The 17,998-nt window shown below is 46.6% G+C and overlaps 1 protein-coding gene across 1 annotated transcript in view; it reads right to left on the bottom strand.

Annotated features, from left to right (window-relative positions):
• Window positions 1-17,998, bottom strand: part of LOC309447442 (voltage-dependent N-type calcium channel subunit alpha-1B-like) — a gene marked incomplete at both ends in the record, with an annotated part of 271,855 nt that overhangs the window by 160,316 nt on the left and 93,541 nt on the right. Inside the window, 3 exons of the mRNA XM_082068050.1 lie at window positions 7,705-7,892; window positions 12,256-12,408; window positions 13,822-13,913. Coding sequence (XP_081924176.1) covers window positions 7,705-7,892; window positions 12,256-12,408; window positions 13,822-13,913 — 433 coding nt within the window. The remainder of the gene's footprint in view (window positions 1-7,704; window positions 7,893-12,255; window positions 12,409-13,821; window positions 13,914-17,998) is intronic.

Raw genomic sequence — 17,998 nt, 5'->3', positions numbered from 1 at the left:
TAAGGCTTCTCTCTGGGGAAAAGGGAGACAAGAAATCCAGTCCACCTTCTGTGCAAGAGCAAGATGCTCAGGACAGTTTGGGCACGGAGCTCTAGGGATGGTTTTGGGGAGCAGAGATGTTTTGTTACTCTTATGCCACCAGGTTTCTGCCTGGCAGCATGGCACAAGCAATAGGTGATTCTTTTTGAGACTTGAGAGAGATGCTGAAACCTAGATGACTATCACACAGAAGCGATAATGATAATCTAAATGAGGAAACATTGACCTAAGACAACTAATTTTTCTACATAATAACAATCATCCCTGCCATTCAGGCAAAACATGTGTTGTTACAAGTTAATGGGATGGAACAGGCTTAAAATCAGCAGGAAACAAGGGTGAAATTCATGCCTCTATAACCAGCTGGCAGAAGGTCTATCCATCAACCCATCCAAGACCTCAGAACAGGTATAAATGGGACATGGGCAATGTACAGTCCGTGTGCTCTGTCAGGATGGGTTTCACACACTGCAAGGATACAGCTAGGGCTTCCAAATATGGTTTTGTGCTTAATAGTTCAGCTGATCTGTTCTGTGCTTCTCTTGCCAGGGCTCGGTGATCTTTAAGTCAGTCCCTGCCTTGTGCAGACTTCCAGCACCTGTTCTGCACAAACACCAATCCACAGTCTAATCTTTTCCTTTCTTCTCCCACAGGTATTCACTATCGCACCCATCCTGCACTCAAAGCTGCTGCCAGGCTCTTGGCTGCCTCTTCCCACTCCTACCATGGCTGCCCAGCTTTCCTTTAAGAGACTGATGGTGCCAAAACACAAGAATCAGCACCAACCCCGCAGCAGCAGTGAGAAGCAGGGAGTTATCCATCACCTCTGTGCGCATGTAGAAGACGGCTGATTCTTATTAGCAGATTAAAGTCATCCTAACTCAATAGTGAATGCAATTCAACACTAACAACATTAGGGGATTTTTTTCTCTTTTATGAAACTGCCAGGAGAAAGAGCGCACAATTACATCCATGTTAGCAGAGGAGCTCAGCTCCCGTCTCCATCGTGTTACACACGCTCTGCTGGCTCCATAACACAGCGTCTGGTCCTGGGCATCTCCCTTGCCACTCGGTGCACTTCCAAGAGCAAACGCGCAGTGACAAGAAAAGTTCAACACCAGGTCCCAAGGGTAATCTGTCCCCAGACAGGCCCAGGGGACATTCTACACTCTGTGTGTAACTCAGCTGTGAGGCAGATGCTGTGCGCTCTTGGATCTGAAATGCTCTTAGAAAAAGGGAAAGCAGAACAGGCTCCTTGCTACAGACAAGGCTGTGGTGGCACATTTCTTCACACCACTCTAAGCAGTTATTGATTATTTTCAGCTATTGTTCCTCACTTCCCACTGTGTGCTGCATTATTAAATCTCTGCCAAGGCTATGGCCACCTCTTTAAAGACCCAGGAGATCTTGAAGCCTTGGCCACACGCTGTGCTCCCAGAGAGCGTTCCAGCTCACAGCGTCAGAAAGCCTAAGTGAAGGGAGAGCGTCCTTCTTTTCATGGGGCTTTTGTGCAGCTGCTAATGCAAATCATAGATAATAAGTCAATCATGGAATCATTTTGATTGGAAGAGACCCTCAAGATCATCGAGTCCAATCATAACCTAGATCTAGCACTAAACCATGTCCCTAACTCTGTTTTGCAGGTGCTGCTCTCCAAGTCCTGGGTCCTGGCACCCCACATTTAACTGGAGCAAAGCTTGTCCTTTGGACACAAAAGAGAATGCAGCATAAAAGAAAGAAACCACATCACCAACTTCTTGTGTGATTCAGAGCAGCAAAACACAACCTTTCCTTGTGCTTATTCTTCCTGTTAACACACTGAAAGGAAAGCAGCCATTTTCCCCCCCTTTTCCTGTCTGCTCACACTTTTGCTGCCTAAACAGTTTTGCTCCTCAATACGTTAACTCAGAACGAGAGCTGATGCTCACACACATGCACAAAGAGTAATCCCAGGAGACCGAGCCCATCACAAACCTCCTCAGCCACTGATGCCACAGACTGCCAAGCCCCAGGACACATAAATATCACTATAAACAATTTTGGATTTGTATCTTAGTGGACTGGCCTCAGGTCACTTCTAATAGACAGCAGACAACAGCATGTTAGCTGTGTTAAGAGAGAAGAGCCATTTCAAAGCCACCTTCCCGCAGTCCCACAGACTTTGCTATTGCATTTACTGCTGTACCAAAGCAGGTGTGACAGTCACACATCAGGAAAGCCAAGTGCATAACCTCACAGGAAAGCACAATCATGAGCAAAAGGCCAGCAAAAAGCCACTTAAGTCACCTTTAAAAGCCTTAACTCACAGGTTTAAGGGTGACTGAAAGCATGGTGGACCTTGATCCCAGGAGGAATCACAGTGAGCCAAGAGAAACCTTAATCCAAATCTTCAAGATGAGGGAATCCTGCTTTATGTTATTTCCCTTCTGCTTTCTGTTGCACACCCACCCACCCTCCTCCTGCACCTTCCTGGAGGGTTTTGTACTCGTGGTCCAGGCAGCTGGTGACAGTCCCACCCAAACTCCTGCCGAGGAGCATCACCTTCCATTCCTCCGCTCACAGCTCTGACTGCTGAAGACCGAGTGTCAATGATTCCAACTTTATAGGTAAATATTGCCCCCAGAAAGGCATATGTCTTTGGTCTCCAAACAACTGGGTCAAATAAATTCTCTTCATCCCCACCAACACATTCACCATCCCACCAACACTACCACCTCTGCATTGGGCTGGAAATAAAACTGTTACATTATGGCCTTCCATTTCTGTACCTTTATAGCAATCAAGAAATTCAAAGAGAAATACCAAGTGAATCATAAGCTATTCTAAATTCAGTGAGGATAAAGTTCTAGTTGGGATCCAATTTAGGGTAAACTTACATTTTATTTGAACTGCTCATTCCTACTTAGAGGCATATTAGGTTAGGCCTCATCCACAGTCTTGAAATACCCACTGGACATTAATATTTGACAACAAAAAATAGAAGACACATGAAAATCTCTTGCCATTAAGATCAAAAGAGAGCGAGCGTACACTCTGACATTTCTCCTTTCCTGCAAGGAGCCCCTATTTTGCAAAGCAAATTCCACCATGTAGCTTTGAACTTCTGTAGAGAAAAGATAAAAGGTGAAAACCCAGCTCTTTGAAAGCCAACATCAAGCCTTCAGTGAACTTCAGATGAACCAGGTGTGACCCATGATTTTCTGCAGGAGACCTGGGACCACAAGCCGTATTCCTCAGCTCCCTGGAAGCTCCTAATGGACCTTCACTGCAGAGATGTGGATACACCTTACGGAGGGGTACAGACCAGCTAGTTTGAACTGTAACAACCACAGCAAAGAGCTCAGAAACCTTCCCAATCCACTGAGTATGCAACAAAAAACACTGAGCTCCACAGTTGCAGTGCTAGGTCTGCCCAAGCTGTCTCATTGAAGGCTACCAGTGTGTTTCAGATCATGCTGAAGCCTTGAATTCGCAAGAGGTAAGTGCATTTCATTTGCTGAAGAAAAGGTGCTTCCCAGTCCTCAGGACACAGCAACTTTCCTAAATCACCTGTTGGTCCTTGGAGCTTTGTGAGTAGAAACAGGTCACAGCTGACAAATCTGCAGCCCCCAGGAGAGCTCGTTTGGAGCAATTGCTCTGGTGCTGTCGTGCTGCTGATTCAGGAAGGAGTTTTCCCCAGCTTATTCTTACAGCACTTCACCCGACTGATGATTCAGTCTTTTTGCTTTAAGCATAAATCACTTTCCAGATAAAATCTTGCTAGAAAGCTTTCATTGGCCCTAATTAAAATAAAACCCTGTGAAATTATAAACAGAGGATCAGCAAGGAAAAATTGGGCTGAGATTTGTGAACTTGTATTCTCCCTTCCCTCATCATTCCTCCATTTATCACAGGAGAAGGAGTGAATATTTGCAAGGTGGATTACTTGCTGCAAAGTCTAGCCTTTGATGCTATTTTTCTCTCAATCTGTAGGAAGGCTGCATCTGGACCGCCTATAAAGTCATCTGAATCCCTTAGAAATGACTAAACAACCCTTCACAACAAAGCTCTTGCTTTGGAAAGACCGGAGCCAAACCGCCACACTCAAGCCCAAGCTCCCTCTGTCCTGATCATCAGTTTATACCAAACCCTTCAGCTTGCCTGATGCCACCGCAGACCCACATTTTGTTCTCCAAGCTGCTTTCAGGACAGAGTTAAATTAACGCTGAACTGGCAAAGTTCGCCTCACCCTGCGGCTGAGCACAGCCATCACCACTGCAAACTAAACACCCAACCCTTCCCAACACCCCACAGCAAATGGAGTAGCAGGAAAAGAGAATCAATAACAAAGCCCTATTGATGCAGAGCAATCAATCAATCAATCAAACAATCACCGTTTTCCAGAAGGAAATGAATGGCCCATTAAGGAAGCCGGTCTTAACCTCAGCTTCCCTGTAATGGGTCTCAGTCCTAGACTGCCTGGCATCAAAGGGATTTCAGCCCTAAGAACAGACCCCATGTGGGGCTGTCAGCTTGAGCAGCAGGAAGGGAGAGGGTCTGCACAAGCAAGGCAACAAAACCTACCCCAACTAAAACACACCAACACAAGACAGCGGGCACACAAACGGAGGAATGAGGGAGGGCTCTGCTAAGCCTGAGGAACAGCAGCTTTTCCCACTTTCTAGTTAGTGGAACAAAAGCACCAGCCTTTTCTTTTTTTACTGATGCATAATCACAGTTTACATAGACCATATCTTGCCTTTTGTGGTCCCACAGCCTTTTGCAAATCTTAATTAAGCAACACATTGAAAGTAGGTTCATAGCTCAGCTCTGATGAGTATCCTGCATCAGGGAATGCTGGTTTCCTTGAGGAGGGAAACCAGCTCCACCATTGCAAAAGTTTCCTCACCAAAACATTCTCCTCAGCAGTGGAAAAGCCAAGTGGTGAATCAAAGCTCCCTAAACAAGTAATAACCTCTGGCATTCAGCTGTTGTCTGAGCCTAAATATTCTGGCTGACTTCTTGATCTTCCAAAACCAAGGAAAAGGACCCTCACACATGCTTGCTCACTGCACCGTTCAAGTTCTGGGGGCAAGATGTAACATCTTCCAGCTTCTTCCCAGTACGGGCCCAGTAAGAACCCAACTGACTGGGGCAGCATTACTGCGCAGTTGCTGGGTTGACTGGTGCTGTGAAGATGGGCTGATTGCATTGCTGCGACCTCTGCACAGCCTGACAACTGCATCTTTCTAACACCCACCACGCTGGGTTTTCCGTCATTGCTCCAGTGTGGTTTGGGCTTTTGTTTCATTTTTAATTTTGTCGAACTTAGAGTGGGCATAGAAGAAACCAAGACAAAAGCCGAGCAGCCAGAAAAGAGCAGATGACTGAAGCTCTGAAAAAGCGAAGGGCTGCACAGAGTGGATTTTCTCCACTCACGGCTTTTCTCAGCTACCAACCTGCAAAAGCTCGGCCAGCTCCTCTGCAAGCGGAGCAGCACGGGCAGGGGGTGACACAGCACATGGGGCAGGGACAGGGAGAGGGGACAGAGCTGTCTGCTCTAATAGTTACATGAGCAGCATCTGCCAAGTGGTTCTGTAGCACAACACACACCCTCACCCCCCACCCACACACAGACCACGCAGAGACCCTCATACCTGCCAGAGACCTGAACCCGCCAAGCATTAAACCCTAACCTGGGGTCTCGGGCAAGGTCTGACATTGTACAACAAATACCCGCTGCATCTCATCCAGGCATCTCTTTCCAATTACATTAATGGGTATCAAGAATGATGCTATAATAATCTTCAAAGCAACCCCCAAAATCAATATCCCAATAGTAAGCTCTGGTTTTTGCATGTGGTACAAAAGGCAGTTTGGGAGAAGATGATCTAATACACCACATATTGATTAATCAATTCCAGCCAGGATGCTAATGGGCTTTTCTTACAACGATTGGCACTAGAAGGATGGAGCAGGATTGCTGAATGAGAATGGGAGTAACTGGTTGTGTGATGAAGTTTCAGGGCAAGAGGAGGACAAGCAGTGTGGGAAATGGGCTCTTCTAGACGTTGTTCCAAGCAGGTAGAGACTGGGAAGAACTGGAGGAACTGAGCAATAAACAGAGAAGGTAATATATCAGGTATATTGACTTCAAACACCGCTGATTTGTACCTTGCAATTTACTGTGGTTGATATTAATAATACTTTGCTGTTGCTACAGAAACCCTCACAGAAAAGCCCGCGAAAGAGCCCAGCATGGGTCTAGAGTCTATAATGAAGCAGACTGAACACTCTGCAGTCCTACTGGCCAGTGAAATGGTCTGGAAACATTATTAATACCTACCTTAGTTATTTGTCCACATTGGCACTTCTGACTAGAACACCAGGGGGTAATTCAGATCATCTATGTGTGGCTGTCAGTTTGTCCTTCCTTTGGCTGTCAGATGATCCTTCCTTCTACAGTCAACAGACAGAAGAAGGTGGTGCAGCCACACATTGCTATCAACACGACTCCCTTCTCCTTCGTGCTCAGCTACTTGATAAAGTTCTTTACTACCATAGAGAATAGAAGCATAAAACAGCTTGGCCATCCTCCAGACCTGAGTTATAACACTTTACATCCACTGCAGAAACATGTGAAGATCCAAGCAAATCACAAAACTGGGGACAACAGGTCTGCAACAGACACACGGGCCCCTTACAGCTCCCAAAGAGCAGCTGCCACATTTTGCAACGGAATATGGTACAGACACTGGAAACCAGCTGAAGGGCTCCATTCCCAGCTGGTTAACAAGGGTTAGTGCTTGCATCTCAAGACAGGATGCCTCGAAAGGGTAGGTATAAATTACAGACACACATGAGAGCATCGCTCTGCCTGAAAGACAGCAGAGCCAATTCAGATCTTGCTAACTGGGTGAAGTTGCCCTACTCTTTGTAAAATTTGAAACAGTAAAACCAATGAAGAGGTTCTGACCTCGAGCGGCTGTGACAGTCCTGGTCCCAGCTGGCAGGAGATACAGCCAGCAAAGACCCTGGTGAGGAAATTCAGCCTGGTGTATCTTCTCTACAGCCAATGGAGTCATGCCAAGCATGAAGGTGACCAACAGGGCTTTGTAAAATTGTATTGGAGTTTCCAAAAACAGCACTGGATCTCAGTGCTCACATCCAGCTGGTGCTGTTCATTGATGTAGACTATAAGTCTGGTCAGGAAGGACAGACCTTGTCAGGAGAGGAAATCTCTAGGTACAAAATATTACTGGTTCACTGGTTTTGCCACCCTATATTGTACAGTTTAGTAAGTCATTTTCTATGAGACGTTGTGAGAACTTTCTCCTACACATCCAGCCATCCTACAGCCGAGCACACCAGCACCTTGGAGGGACACATACCAATTCTTACAGATGCTAACACCACACTTGACACAGGACATCATGTTACAGGTAAGCAAATCTGCAGCCTCAAACCACCACAGGCCACAGCAGTGGTTCAAAGGCTTTTCCAGGACCTGCAGAACAACCCTCAAGAAAACAGGAACAATCCTCCTAAAAAGCAGGGTGAGGTGCTAATCAACAAGGGGAAAACGCACAAACAAAATTACTTATTGTTTGGAAATGATTGTTCTGGAGAGAAAAAGAACTAACACATTGTGTAACAGCATCTCAGGAGATGCCCCATCAGACTCACATTGTAGAGGATGTCGGTCCATCCCTCCATGGTGATGCACTGGAAGACGGTGAGCACAGCGAAGAGGATATTGTCGAAGTTGGTGATGCCGTAGTTGGGCCCTTGCCAGTACTCCCTGCAGGTGGTCCCGCTCTCGCACTGCCGGGCAGGGGGCTCCTCTCCGCACGGAAAATCTCCCACCTCGTCACCTGCAGAGAACAACAACCGGGAAAAAGTCACCGACTGAAGCCATTTGAGCAGCTGGTGCTGCTGCATCCTCCCTGCACCGCTGCAGGGACGTCTGCTCCAGTTCAGGCTTCCTCGTGCTGCTACGGGCATGTAAAAGTCATTACACCCATGTAATCATTTATATATGTTGTAAGAGATGGTTTAGTGGCAGGGTGGAGCAAAGCTATCCCTGCAGTGCCTATAATTTAAAGTTTGTCCAAGTGTTCAGCCATGTCATATATGACAAACAGCACAAAAAAACCCAGCATGTTAAAAGTAAGACCTTAGGGACGGTGCACACTCCAAACGCATGAGCCAACAGCAGACCCTCACAGAGCATAGCTAAGGGCTAACTACTGGCACTATAACATTAAAGCAAAAGGGCAAATTTACACCAGTGGCTTAAGCAAGACCTGCTTGTGGACAGCCCAAAATTGCCCAGATACAGATGTGAGACCACAGCTGCACGAGGATCCCTTGGCTTCAGCAGAAGTTGGTGCCACCACCACAGCCTGCGAGTGGCCTAAGAGCTCCAGCTCCTCTGTAAACCTCCTATTTTTGCTCAAAAGGGCAAAGCTATGGAGCGCAGGTACGCGTGGCAGGGAAAGCGTCCAGCTGGCAACCTTGTGTGCAGCAGGGATGTGGTTTCTCAAAGAAGTCAAAGGAGGAAGGGTCTGTCACCACTAAGGACCACAAGGGCTGGCCAGAAGGGTGGTCAGCGTCTTCCAGAGTCAGCTGTGAAGTCTGGAGCATTGCAGCCCCCCAGAGATGCTGTGAGCACCAACAGAGAGCAGTTTGGAAAACTGAAGTGCTGGGTTTTCAAAGTAAATAAATAGAGCAAGTAATATTCCTGTTTACACAGAGATGCAATTTGGGGAATATTAAAGGGTTTTAAAAGTGACACGTTACGGTAACGGAGCAGCAAACTGCACAAAATCAGATTCACCAGGGGGAAAACAAGATCAGCACTAACAGTAATTAGGAATAATCATTCCATAGAGCAAAGTCTGCAGGAGGAAAACAAAATTGTCACTATGGCTCCAGGATATATATATTTATGTGTGTTTGTGTGACGTGTTTTCCTGTTGGCTCAACACCTTAATACAGGGCATCTCTCTCCAGCTCCCATATGGGTCACCACAGGCTTTCACAAGGGCTTACTAAGACAAGCCTACTAAAAGAAAACACTGAATCTGGCTCTCACAGACCGTTTGAGAGTGTGCCTTGAAAGAGAATCCAGTTTTATCTCTGGCCTTTTGTTGCCAGGTAATACTCTTGAAAATACAATGCATGTCTACTAAGTAGGACTATGGGGGTTTGTTTTCTTCTTTTTCTTTTTTTTTTTTTTTTTTTTTTTTGCTTTCTGTAAAATAAACCAGAACTGGTGCCCCTATCCCATGGCTGGAGATGACAGAGAAAAGCAGAGTCTCAAGGGAAACTGGGAATCAAACGTGATGCCCTCCTACCCTGGAGCACTTGGGCTGGCTCAGCTGCTTCAAAATCATCATGTCTCAGCACAACAGGAGGTTGTGGGGTGAGGAAAACAAGTCAGGCATCTGCTGGAACATGCACTGCCAGTCATTTTTACCCATTTTTCATTCAAATAAAGTTTTCACTGGCTTAGAACAGGCTGAGTGGCAGAGGCCTTGAATGACCCTTTTGCCATATTTTGGTCCCCAATATCCCTCTTGATTGCAGTTTATTACTGTCCTACCCAGGGCTTGAGCAATGTTTGCATTTGACACCTCTACTTGGTTCCCTCCTTGATGTCCTGAAGTAACAGCTGGTACCTCTCGTACAGCTCCTGATTCCAGGAAAAATCTCAAGAGTTTGCTCAATTTGGGGCATTTGGGGCATCATCCTCTAACATACAACCCTCTGGTAGAGGCGTCTCTTTAACAAGGTTCACATTTCCACCCCTAAGCCAGCCTTTGGAGCCCGCGGTATCTGTGCCGGCCTTATTAATGCACCTCTTTGGAGACGATGAGCACTTAGGCTTTAAAAAGCTCGGCTGATGGTTTTGCGGGATGCTCTTGCTGCTCCACTCACAAGGGACCGCAGCGCCAGGAAACCTCACCACTCTCTGCCTTTCCAGAAACACCATCGCCCCATTTCCCGCCGAGCAGGGGGAATCGATCCCTGTAATTCATCCGACAACCAGTTCATCAGCCCTTGAGAAAAGCAGAGACGGGTGCCTGTAAACGCAGGCGCTTTCCCACACTGCCCAGCGAGGGGATTCGGGGGGATGAGCCCGGCCACGCCGTGTCCCCCCACCGAGATACCAGGTGCTGCGATGCAGAGATACACAACGTGCACACTGGTTATTCGGCCGCGCTCCCGATTCCCAGCTGGGGGCCGCCCAGCAAGCGAGAGTCACCTACACACGACATTACACGTGACTAAAATCTGTTCTCTGTCCCCGAGCCTGGCAGAGCCATCTCTCAGTCATCACTGATGTCAGAGCCTTGTCTGCAGAGAATGCAAACACATTTGGGCTGTCTTTTCCCCTTTAAGTTAACTAGTTTCTGAGAAGAGGGGGGGGAAAAAAAAAAAAATATATATATATATATATATATACACATATATTTTAATCTTTCTTCTCTTTAGCCCAATGGCTAAAGTCAGCGCATTGCCCTGTTTCCCCAAATATAAGACACTACCCCAAAAAATAAGCCCTAGCATGATTTTTCAGGATGCTCAAAATATAAGCCCTACTCCAAAAATAAGCCCTAGTTACAGTTCATTAAAAAAACGGTCCATTTGAATAGTGTCCAGGCCACTATACATGTAAAAAAGGAAGCACCTTTTGAAGCAAAAATTGTATAAGACCCTGTCTTATTTTGGGGGAAAGAGGGTAGCAAGATCCTCAGAGCTCATCCTGCGGCTGCTCCCTGCAAATGAAGGACGCAAAGAGAAAAATCACCCATCTCATTCTGAGGCTGCAATTTAACAGAGCTGAAAGTGCTCCTAGAAAACACAAACCTGTTGGTAATTGCTTTCTCCCCGCCACCCCACCAAGAGCACTTGTGCTCCCTGCGCACCCGTATTGTCACTGTCACTGTTCCTCTGTAATTGCTGGGGCAGCGCAGGGGGCTGTGACCTGTCCTGCTCGCCATGAACACACCCCCACACAAAAAGATCTTCCTCCCCTACAAATCCAGTCCAAAAACTCCTCCTTTTTCGCCAAGAATCGTTGTGCTCCGCTCACAAGCCACCTCTAACACCTGACTGTCCTTTACAAGTTGTATTCTGGTTTTCTAATGTTACATAGGAACATAAGCAAAAAAATTCACCGTGATTTTGCAAAGCTCTGTGTGAACTGAATATAATGAACTGTTTCCATGTTGTTGTTAGAAAGCGCTGTGAAGGATGCCCAGAGATTTGGCTGGGATGCTGGTTTATTATCATTTGAATGCATACAAATAAATCGATATTACAACCTGTTAGTGATAATCACTGAAAATACAAGACTGTGTTTTTAAAGACGGTCAATTGTACTTTAAGTTGCAATTTTTGCAGACAAAACCAACATTTTTGTCTGTGGATAGCCCAGATAACCAACATATATTAGCACTGCTGTAAAGGAATATTTTAAAATTACACTAAAAAATGGGTGGGTTCTGGGTTTTTTTGCTTGTTTTTTTAAATTTGGGATAAGTTCTGAGCTGTGGACAAGCAGGTGGCTTTGACACAGCAGCGGGTCCCAGCGAGGGTCTCTGGGCATCACTCCTCTCCACCTCCATCTCTGGGGTTAATCATTCATCCCCATGCAGACACATTTACCCAATTTCCCTTGCCCTGCTCTCTTCGAAGGGCACTTTAATCCTTTGTCCATCAAAGGGCTTCTTGCCTTCCATCTATTGTGTCCCCCCCTTTTTTTTGGTCACTCCCAGTCTTCCCACCCTCACTGTTTCACCCTGATGTTCTCATACCCATGCAACTTGCTCCAGAAACCCTGCAAGGAAAGTCAGTGTTCAGCAGCTGTTTATAGAGCTAAAACCGATGAAAATGTAAACGGACACCAAGGAATCAAAAAGATAACAACAAAACCCCCCTCCCTTCAACAAGCTGGAACAACAGGAATGTGGTTCTGCATTTCTGCTATGAAAAAAATAATCCCATGAGAGGTGGCCCTCCGAACCTTCATCTCACTCTTGTGTGGACTGAGCACAAAAGCTTGTTAACTCTTAATGTAGGTGGGTAAAAAGGGGAAAAAATGCAAACAACATAGACAAGGAAAAGGAAAAGCAACATAAGAGCAGGATAGAAAGCATCCCGATCAAACTGAGGGGGCTGGAAGCATCAAGATGATATGTTGGGGTGGGAGTGAAGCTCGACACTCACCTGTCTCGTTAGAGAAGCAGGTTTTGTGAAACTTGCCCATGTAGAACTCCAGCCCGATGATGGCAAACATCACAATGGCGAAGAAGAGGAGCAGCCCGATCTGAAGCAAGGGCACCATCGCCTTCATGATGGACTTGAGGACAACCTGCAAGCCTGTGGGGACAAAGAAAAACACGTAAATGGCGAGGGAAGGAGAACAAGGGCTTGGGGTGAGGTAGGAGAGAGGAGGTTCTAAGGATTGGCAATATCGAGCAATGCTGCTTTTCCCAGGGTGCAATAAAGAAGATGCTACAGCCATAATATACTCAAGATGTGAGAGAGACAACCAGGAGATTTATCTTTTTCTGACTCCTTTTGTTGAAATCACAGATTCAAAGCTCTCTCCAGCTTAGGAGACCAAAAAAATGACTTTTCCTGAAGCCGGTGGAGTCTTAAAACTCATCCTGGAGCTGGGCCAGGTCCTTAAGGCAGCTCCGTGGATGCGGGAGCAGAGCTGGGCGCTGCTGCGGTGCCCGCTGTCCCAGGGCAGGATGCACTGAGCCCTGCAGGAGCTGCCTCCCCTCCATAAGGCACAAAAAAGCTACGATGCTGCCGTGTCTTCCACACCCCATTTCTGCAGAAACAAACCCCTGTCTCCAGGGCGACCCATCCACAGCTTTTCCACTGGCAGCAACACTCATTTTCAATTAAACCAAGGGAGATAAGGCTGGAGAGATGGAAATGTCAGATAACATTGTCCAGTTGCACATAACAACAAAAAAATTAATTGATAAGCAGCTGCTGAAAGACACCTTGGTGACCTCTCCTGACGTATGGAGAATGCTCATCATTGTCTCACCACCTTGCACAGCACTACGAAGGTCAATCCGGTACATGCATAAAAATAAAGGCTGAAGATCTGTTGGAGAGGAAAAATACTTAAGGGTGTAGAAGAAAAGCACACACCATGCTTGTGTATGAGTGCAGCTCTAGGTTGTACAGGAGGAAAAAACCTCAGCATGCTCAGCTTTCACAGAATGGCTAAAAACAAGGCTGTAAGCAACAGTGTGGGGATATTGATGGTTCCAGGGCCTCAGCAAGGTGTGATGTAGCTCCTTACCGGAGCATTCAGACCCTTCGCATTAGCATCTAAAATATTAATATATCAAGCTGCCCATCGTGCAGGCAGCACCAAGTCCTACCTGCTCCTTCCCTTCATTATTTCACCTTATCCAAGGGGTAAAATCCCCAGTGCAGGATGCTCAGCTGGTAAAAGCTGTTAGAAGATCCACACTTGGGGTTGGGAGCCTGAAAGTTGCAAATTTGGGTCTTCACACCCCAGAGAATCCATTCAGCCCTAAAAGCTCTGCTGAACCCCAACCCCTCCTGCTCACCTGCAAAATTTGGGAAGGTAGTGGCGAAATTAGCAGGCTGTACCCAAAATGGGGAGACACAAAATCAGAACCTCACAAGGGCAGGAGCCACAGACCGTGATGAAGCAGAGGGAGAAAATGTTGCTCAGAAAGAACGTGTGACACCCCAAAAGCCATAGAGCTCCGCTGAAGGTGACATGATCGTGACACTCACTTGGGATTCCCGACACGAGCTTCAGAGGTCGTAACACCCGGACGGCTCGCAGGGTCCGCAGGTCAAAATCGGTCCCAGCAGTTGCTAAAATCCTAATTGTAAAAGCAAAGAGAGGTGCAAAAGATGAGAATAAATGCAAATTCCTGTATCCAAACCATGGACAAGTCTTGTGTAAAAACAGCAAATGTTCAAACTGCTTTAAACTTTGTACCTGTGATTGTATTAGAAATTGCATCCACTGAAAATCGTCTATTCAGATGCTCCTCCAGAGCTGCTGAGCCTTGCTTAGCTTACAAGAAAATCTGAAATATCTGCCTGTTTATGGGGCTATTTATACATAGCGAACAGGGCTGGGTCTGGCCACTGAAGAGCAGCACCCTGTGCTTACAGGAAAGCATATATCACTTTCTCAGGGTACAGTAAGAGGGAAATAAACCCCTCACTTATGCTAGAAATCATCTGCCGGAGCTTCTCCGGCAGAAATAATTCACATACTGGTGCCTGGTGTTTCCTAATAGCTGAAGGAGTTTCTAGGTAAACAGTTTAGTCTGTATGTGCAAAATTAACTTTTGTTCAGAGTATCTTATTGGAGGAGAATATCCAGTGAGTGGGTGCACATACTTCCTCTGATACCCTGCAGTTACCCTGATAAGGAATAGAGCCCTCAAACCAAATGATTCTTAAAAATTCAGGTGCATACAGAGGAAATGAAATGCCTTTAGTGTTCCAGCAAAAGAAAAAGCTATTGTCACAGTGTCCACAAGCCACAATGATGCAAACTCCTTAAGTGAAGAGCCTGCAAGGCACACAGAGAGCAGAGCAAACCCCTGTTCATGAGTTACTGCAGCACTTCCTACGATGCTTCAACTGAAATGTTATTTATTTGAGACAGGGCTTTTCTAACACAATGCAGTCAGTACTGATCAAAAACCCTCTTCTCAGCTCCTCCTCGATAGCACCATTTAAAGTGATTTTAAGCAATTGCTGTGAGTTTTTACCAGGTTTGTCCCCAGGTTGATTTACCAAGGTGGAAACAGCTGAGCACCCAGCCCACCAATGGGGTCTGCAAGCCCCCAGACACTTGGTGCCCACCAGAGAAGATCTCAGCGCTTGTTACCCACAACGACTGACCCAACATCCACCCACAACCTGACACTTTGCCAACCCTTCCCCAAAAGGGGCTTGCAAACCCAGCTGAAACCTGGGATTCCAGAGCTGGGAGGAGGCTGCCAGACCTGGGCACTGAATCCCTGGGGATTAAACACCCGGACACAGCAAGTGTCCCACGCTGGCGCACAGAGATGCTGAGCGCCCACAGTGTGCACCCGTGATTTACCTCCACCTGCCCAGGGGCCTTTTTCTCAGTGCCTGGTAACAGGCTGCCATAAAAAAAAATACTACAAAAAGAGAGTATTTCAAATGAAACATATAGTTTTACTGTGTAATATGTATTATGCAGGATGTCTGGCAAACTTAGCTGCGGGCGACACAGTTGTGTAGGGAGTGTTCAGGGCATAGCCACACTCAGATATAAGCCCTGTCCTTGAGTGCTGCCAAGCCTGGCTTAGGGAGGAGCAGGAGCAGCATCGCTGTGCGGAAAGGGCCAGACTCCATCAGCAGGAGGTGCTGGAGATCAGGAAAAAAACATGCTGAGGTGTTGGATGGCAAGAGAGGCAGCACAAGCCAGGACCTGAGGAGCAGAGTATCTATATCTGAGACACCTGTTCCGACATTTTTTAGGACCAGAAAATTCACATTACATCAGCAGTTTGAACATAAGCAACAGGAGACAATTTAAACTAAGAACCATCGCAGTCAGAGACTTCTAATTTAATCTTTTGCACCCATGGCAATGATTGCATTCCTTCTCTCCATCCTCACAACTTAATAGCTCACTTATGAACCTCGGCAGCCTGGGAGCAGCGCACGCTTCAAGTCAAAAGATAATCTCAAACATCCACATTGGATGTTGCTACTAACAGCACAATTAGTCTCCAGTGAGCTAAGATGGATTTGTGCTGTCATCAGGCAGAGCTCTGGTTTCTGGTACAAGCTGAGACGAGAGATGCTTGATATGCTCGTCGCTTTGTTTCCAAATTCAAAGACAAAATAGAAGGAAATGGGGGACCCCACCAATTAGATCTATGGTGCCGGTAAATGGTCCAGTGGCTGGAGATCTTTGTTCCAGTCCTGTCTTCGTAACAGGCTCAATGCTACCAACAGTCTGCTCAAACCACGGCAGCCCTTCCCCCAGCCAAACACCCCATCATTCATTAATTCCCACATCATTAGTGCTGTGATCCCCTAGATAACCTTTGCCTAGGTACCATTATTCTGTTCTACTTTTCCCCCAACTCCAGCTGAAAACTTGCAGAAGCCGCTGTGGGTTAGGCCAGAACAAGGTGGGAATTATCATTAGAAATAAGAGAAATAGAGAGATCAAAGGAGCTGTCTGACAAGCACGAAGCATCCCCAGCTGCACAGCCAACAGCCCAGAACAAAACAGAGGTGATGGGCGAACCGGTGCTGGAAAAGCCGTGAAAGCTGAAAAAATAGCAAAAGAGAAGATTTTTAGGAGATAACCTCACCAAGAAGAATAAACGAATTGATCTGCAGCCCTTTTTGCATCTTAACGGATTGTAACATGGAGATCTGGTAGCTTTAGGATGTTGTATTTGATAGCACTTCAAGTGTTTAAGTGCAATAAAATAAAGTCCTCTTGCGAGCAGGATGGCCGACCATCAAACCCCCCATGCTCCCATGGCACTGGGGACCTGGGCACGTGTCCTGCCAGCCCAGCCGTGCTCAGGACGGCTACACTTCTTCCCCACTTTCATGATAACTTGATTCAATGCTGCTTTCTGTATCACCACCTCCACTACCAAGCTCTGACTGACATCTGTTCGCAGAGACAGAGGCCAAATTTGTGATAAATGCTTGATAACTCGTGTTCTGGCAAAGCCTGGAATAAATTATAAAACTAGCTTATTCCTTTGGGTATAAAAGAAAGCAAAGAACGAAGGGAAAGTTCCTTTCTGAACGTTATGCTAACATAAATAATTAGCAATCTGTTTCTTAAAGTACCTCGGAGCTCACGATTTCTGTGTGCCGGTTCAGCAAGATGTACGACGCTGCATTTTTCAGAACTCCATGATGATGAAACCCTGACCAAGGAAAATGCCTCAGAACTCCTTCAAACTTAGCCCAGATCTCTAAACCCAGGGACTAGAGCAGGGAAAAGCTAACTCCGCTCCTCAGGATCCTCCCCACCTTGTCATTGCTCCTTAATGGCCTTTTAGTGGATTTATTGAACCTTTTCCAGATGGTCTCTCAGGGAGCAGGTGACAGAGGTGCTTTTGCTTCTCCCCCAAGGCAGTAAGAGAAGAAACAGAAATACAGGAGACACCCCAAGCAAGAGCCAAGAATAGACGAGCACAAATTCAGTGTTTCTATAGGTGTCTGCACTCGTGGGAGCAGCCACAACGTGGGTCCAGCCTCAAAGAGCAGCCGGCGAGGCCACACTTGGCACACACGTATCCGCAGGTGATGGATCGCGTTTTCCATCATCTCCTGGCATCACTGTCTATAAATCACAATGGAGACGTGCAGGAGGGAACCGGGACTGGCTGCGAGTCCAGCAGCTTCAGCGCGTCTGCTTGCGAGCCGATAACACGCAGTCACGGCAAAAAGCAGCGGGATTAATCACCAGGAACGATTAACACTTGCAAGGGGATCTCGTTACTGGACAGCGCAGGTGCCAGGGCAGGTTCAGCCAGAGGAGAAGTTGCATGAATTGCAGGCAATTTTAATGTAGCTTTTCTATTTATTATAAACTCTAGTCCTAGAAAGTCAGTGGAAGCAGCAATTTTTTCAAAGACTTTATCCCAAGCACCCGTTCCTAAGAACCGAATCAATCTCTTCAGAGGGATTAGGAGAGAGGCTAAATACCCACCAGATAGCTTTCCTCAATAAAAGATAAAACTAGCCAGCAGTACAGCAGCTGTCTTATGAAAAGAGACAGTAACCATCGCTTCTTACCCACAGATTCAACCCTGCCAAGCGCAGACACCTTGGGAACATCAACCTCAAAATCTAGATAACTCCAGTAAATCACCCCATTCCCAGAGTCTTTGGGCACAGGCTGCCAACCTTTAACAAGCCCCAGTGACCCCCAGGA

Source organism: Streptopelia decaocto (genome assembly GCF_964273445.1).
Source record: "Streptopelia decaocto genome assembly, chromosome: 17".
In the NCBI taxonomy this organism is placed as follows: Eukaryota; Metazoa; Chordata; class Aves; order Columbiformes; family Columbidae; genus Streptopelia; species Streptopelia decaocto.
Note: the sequence above shows the minus strand (reverse complement) of the source record. Positions and strands in the feature narration are given on the sequence as shown.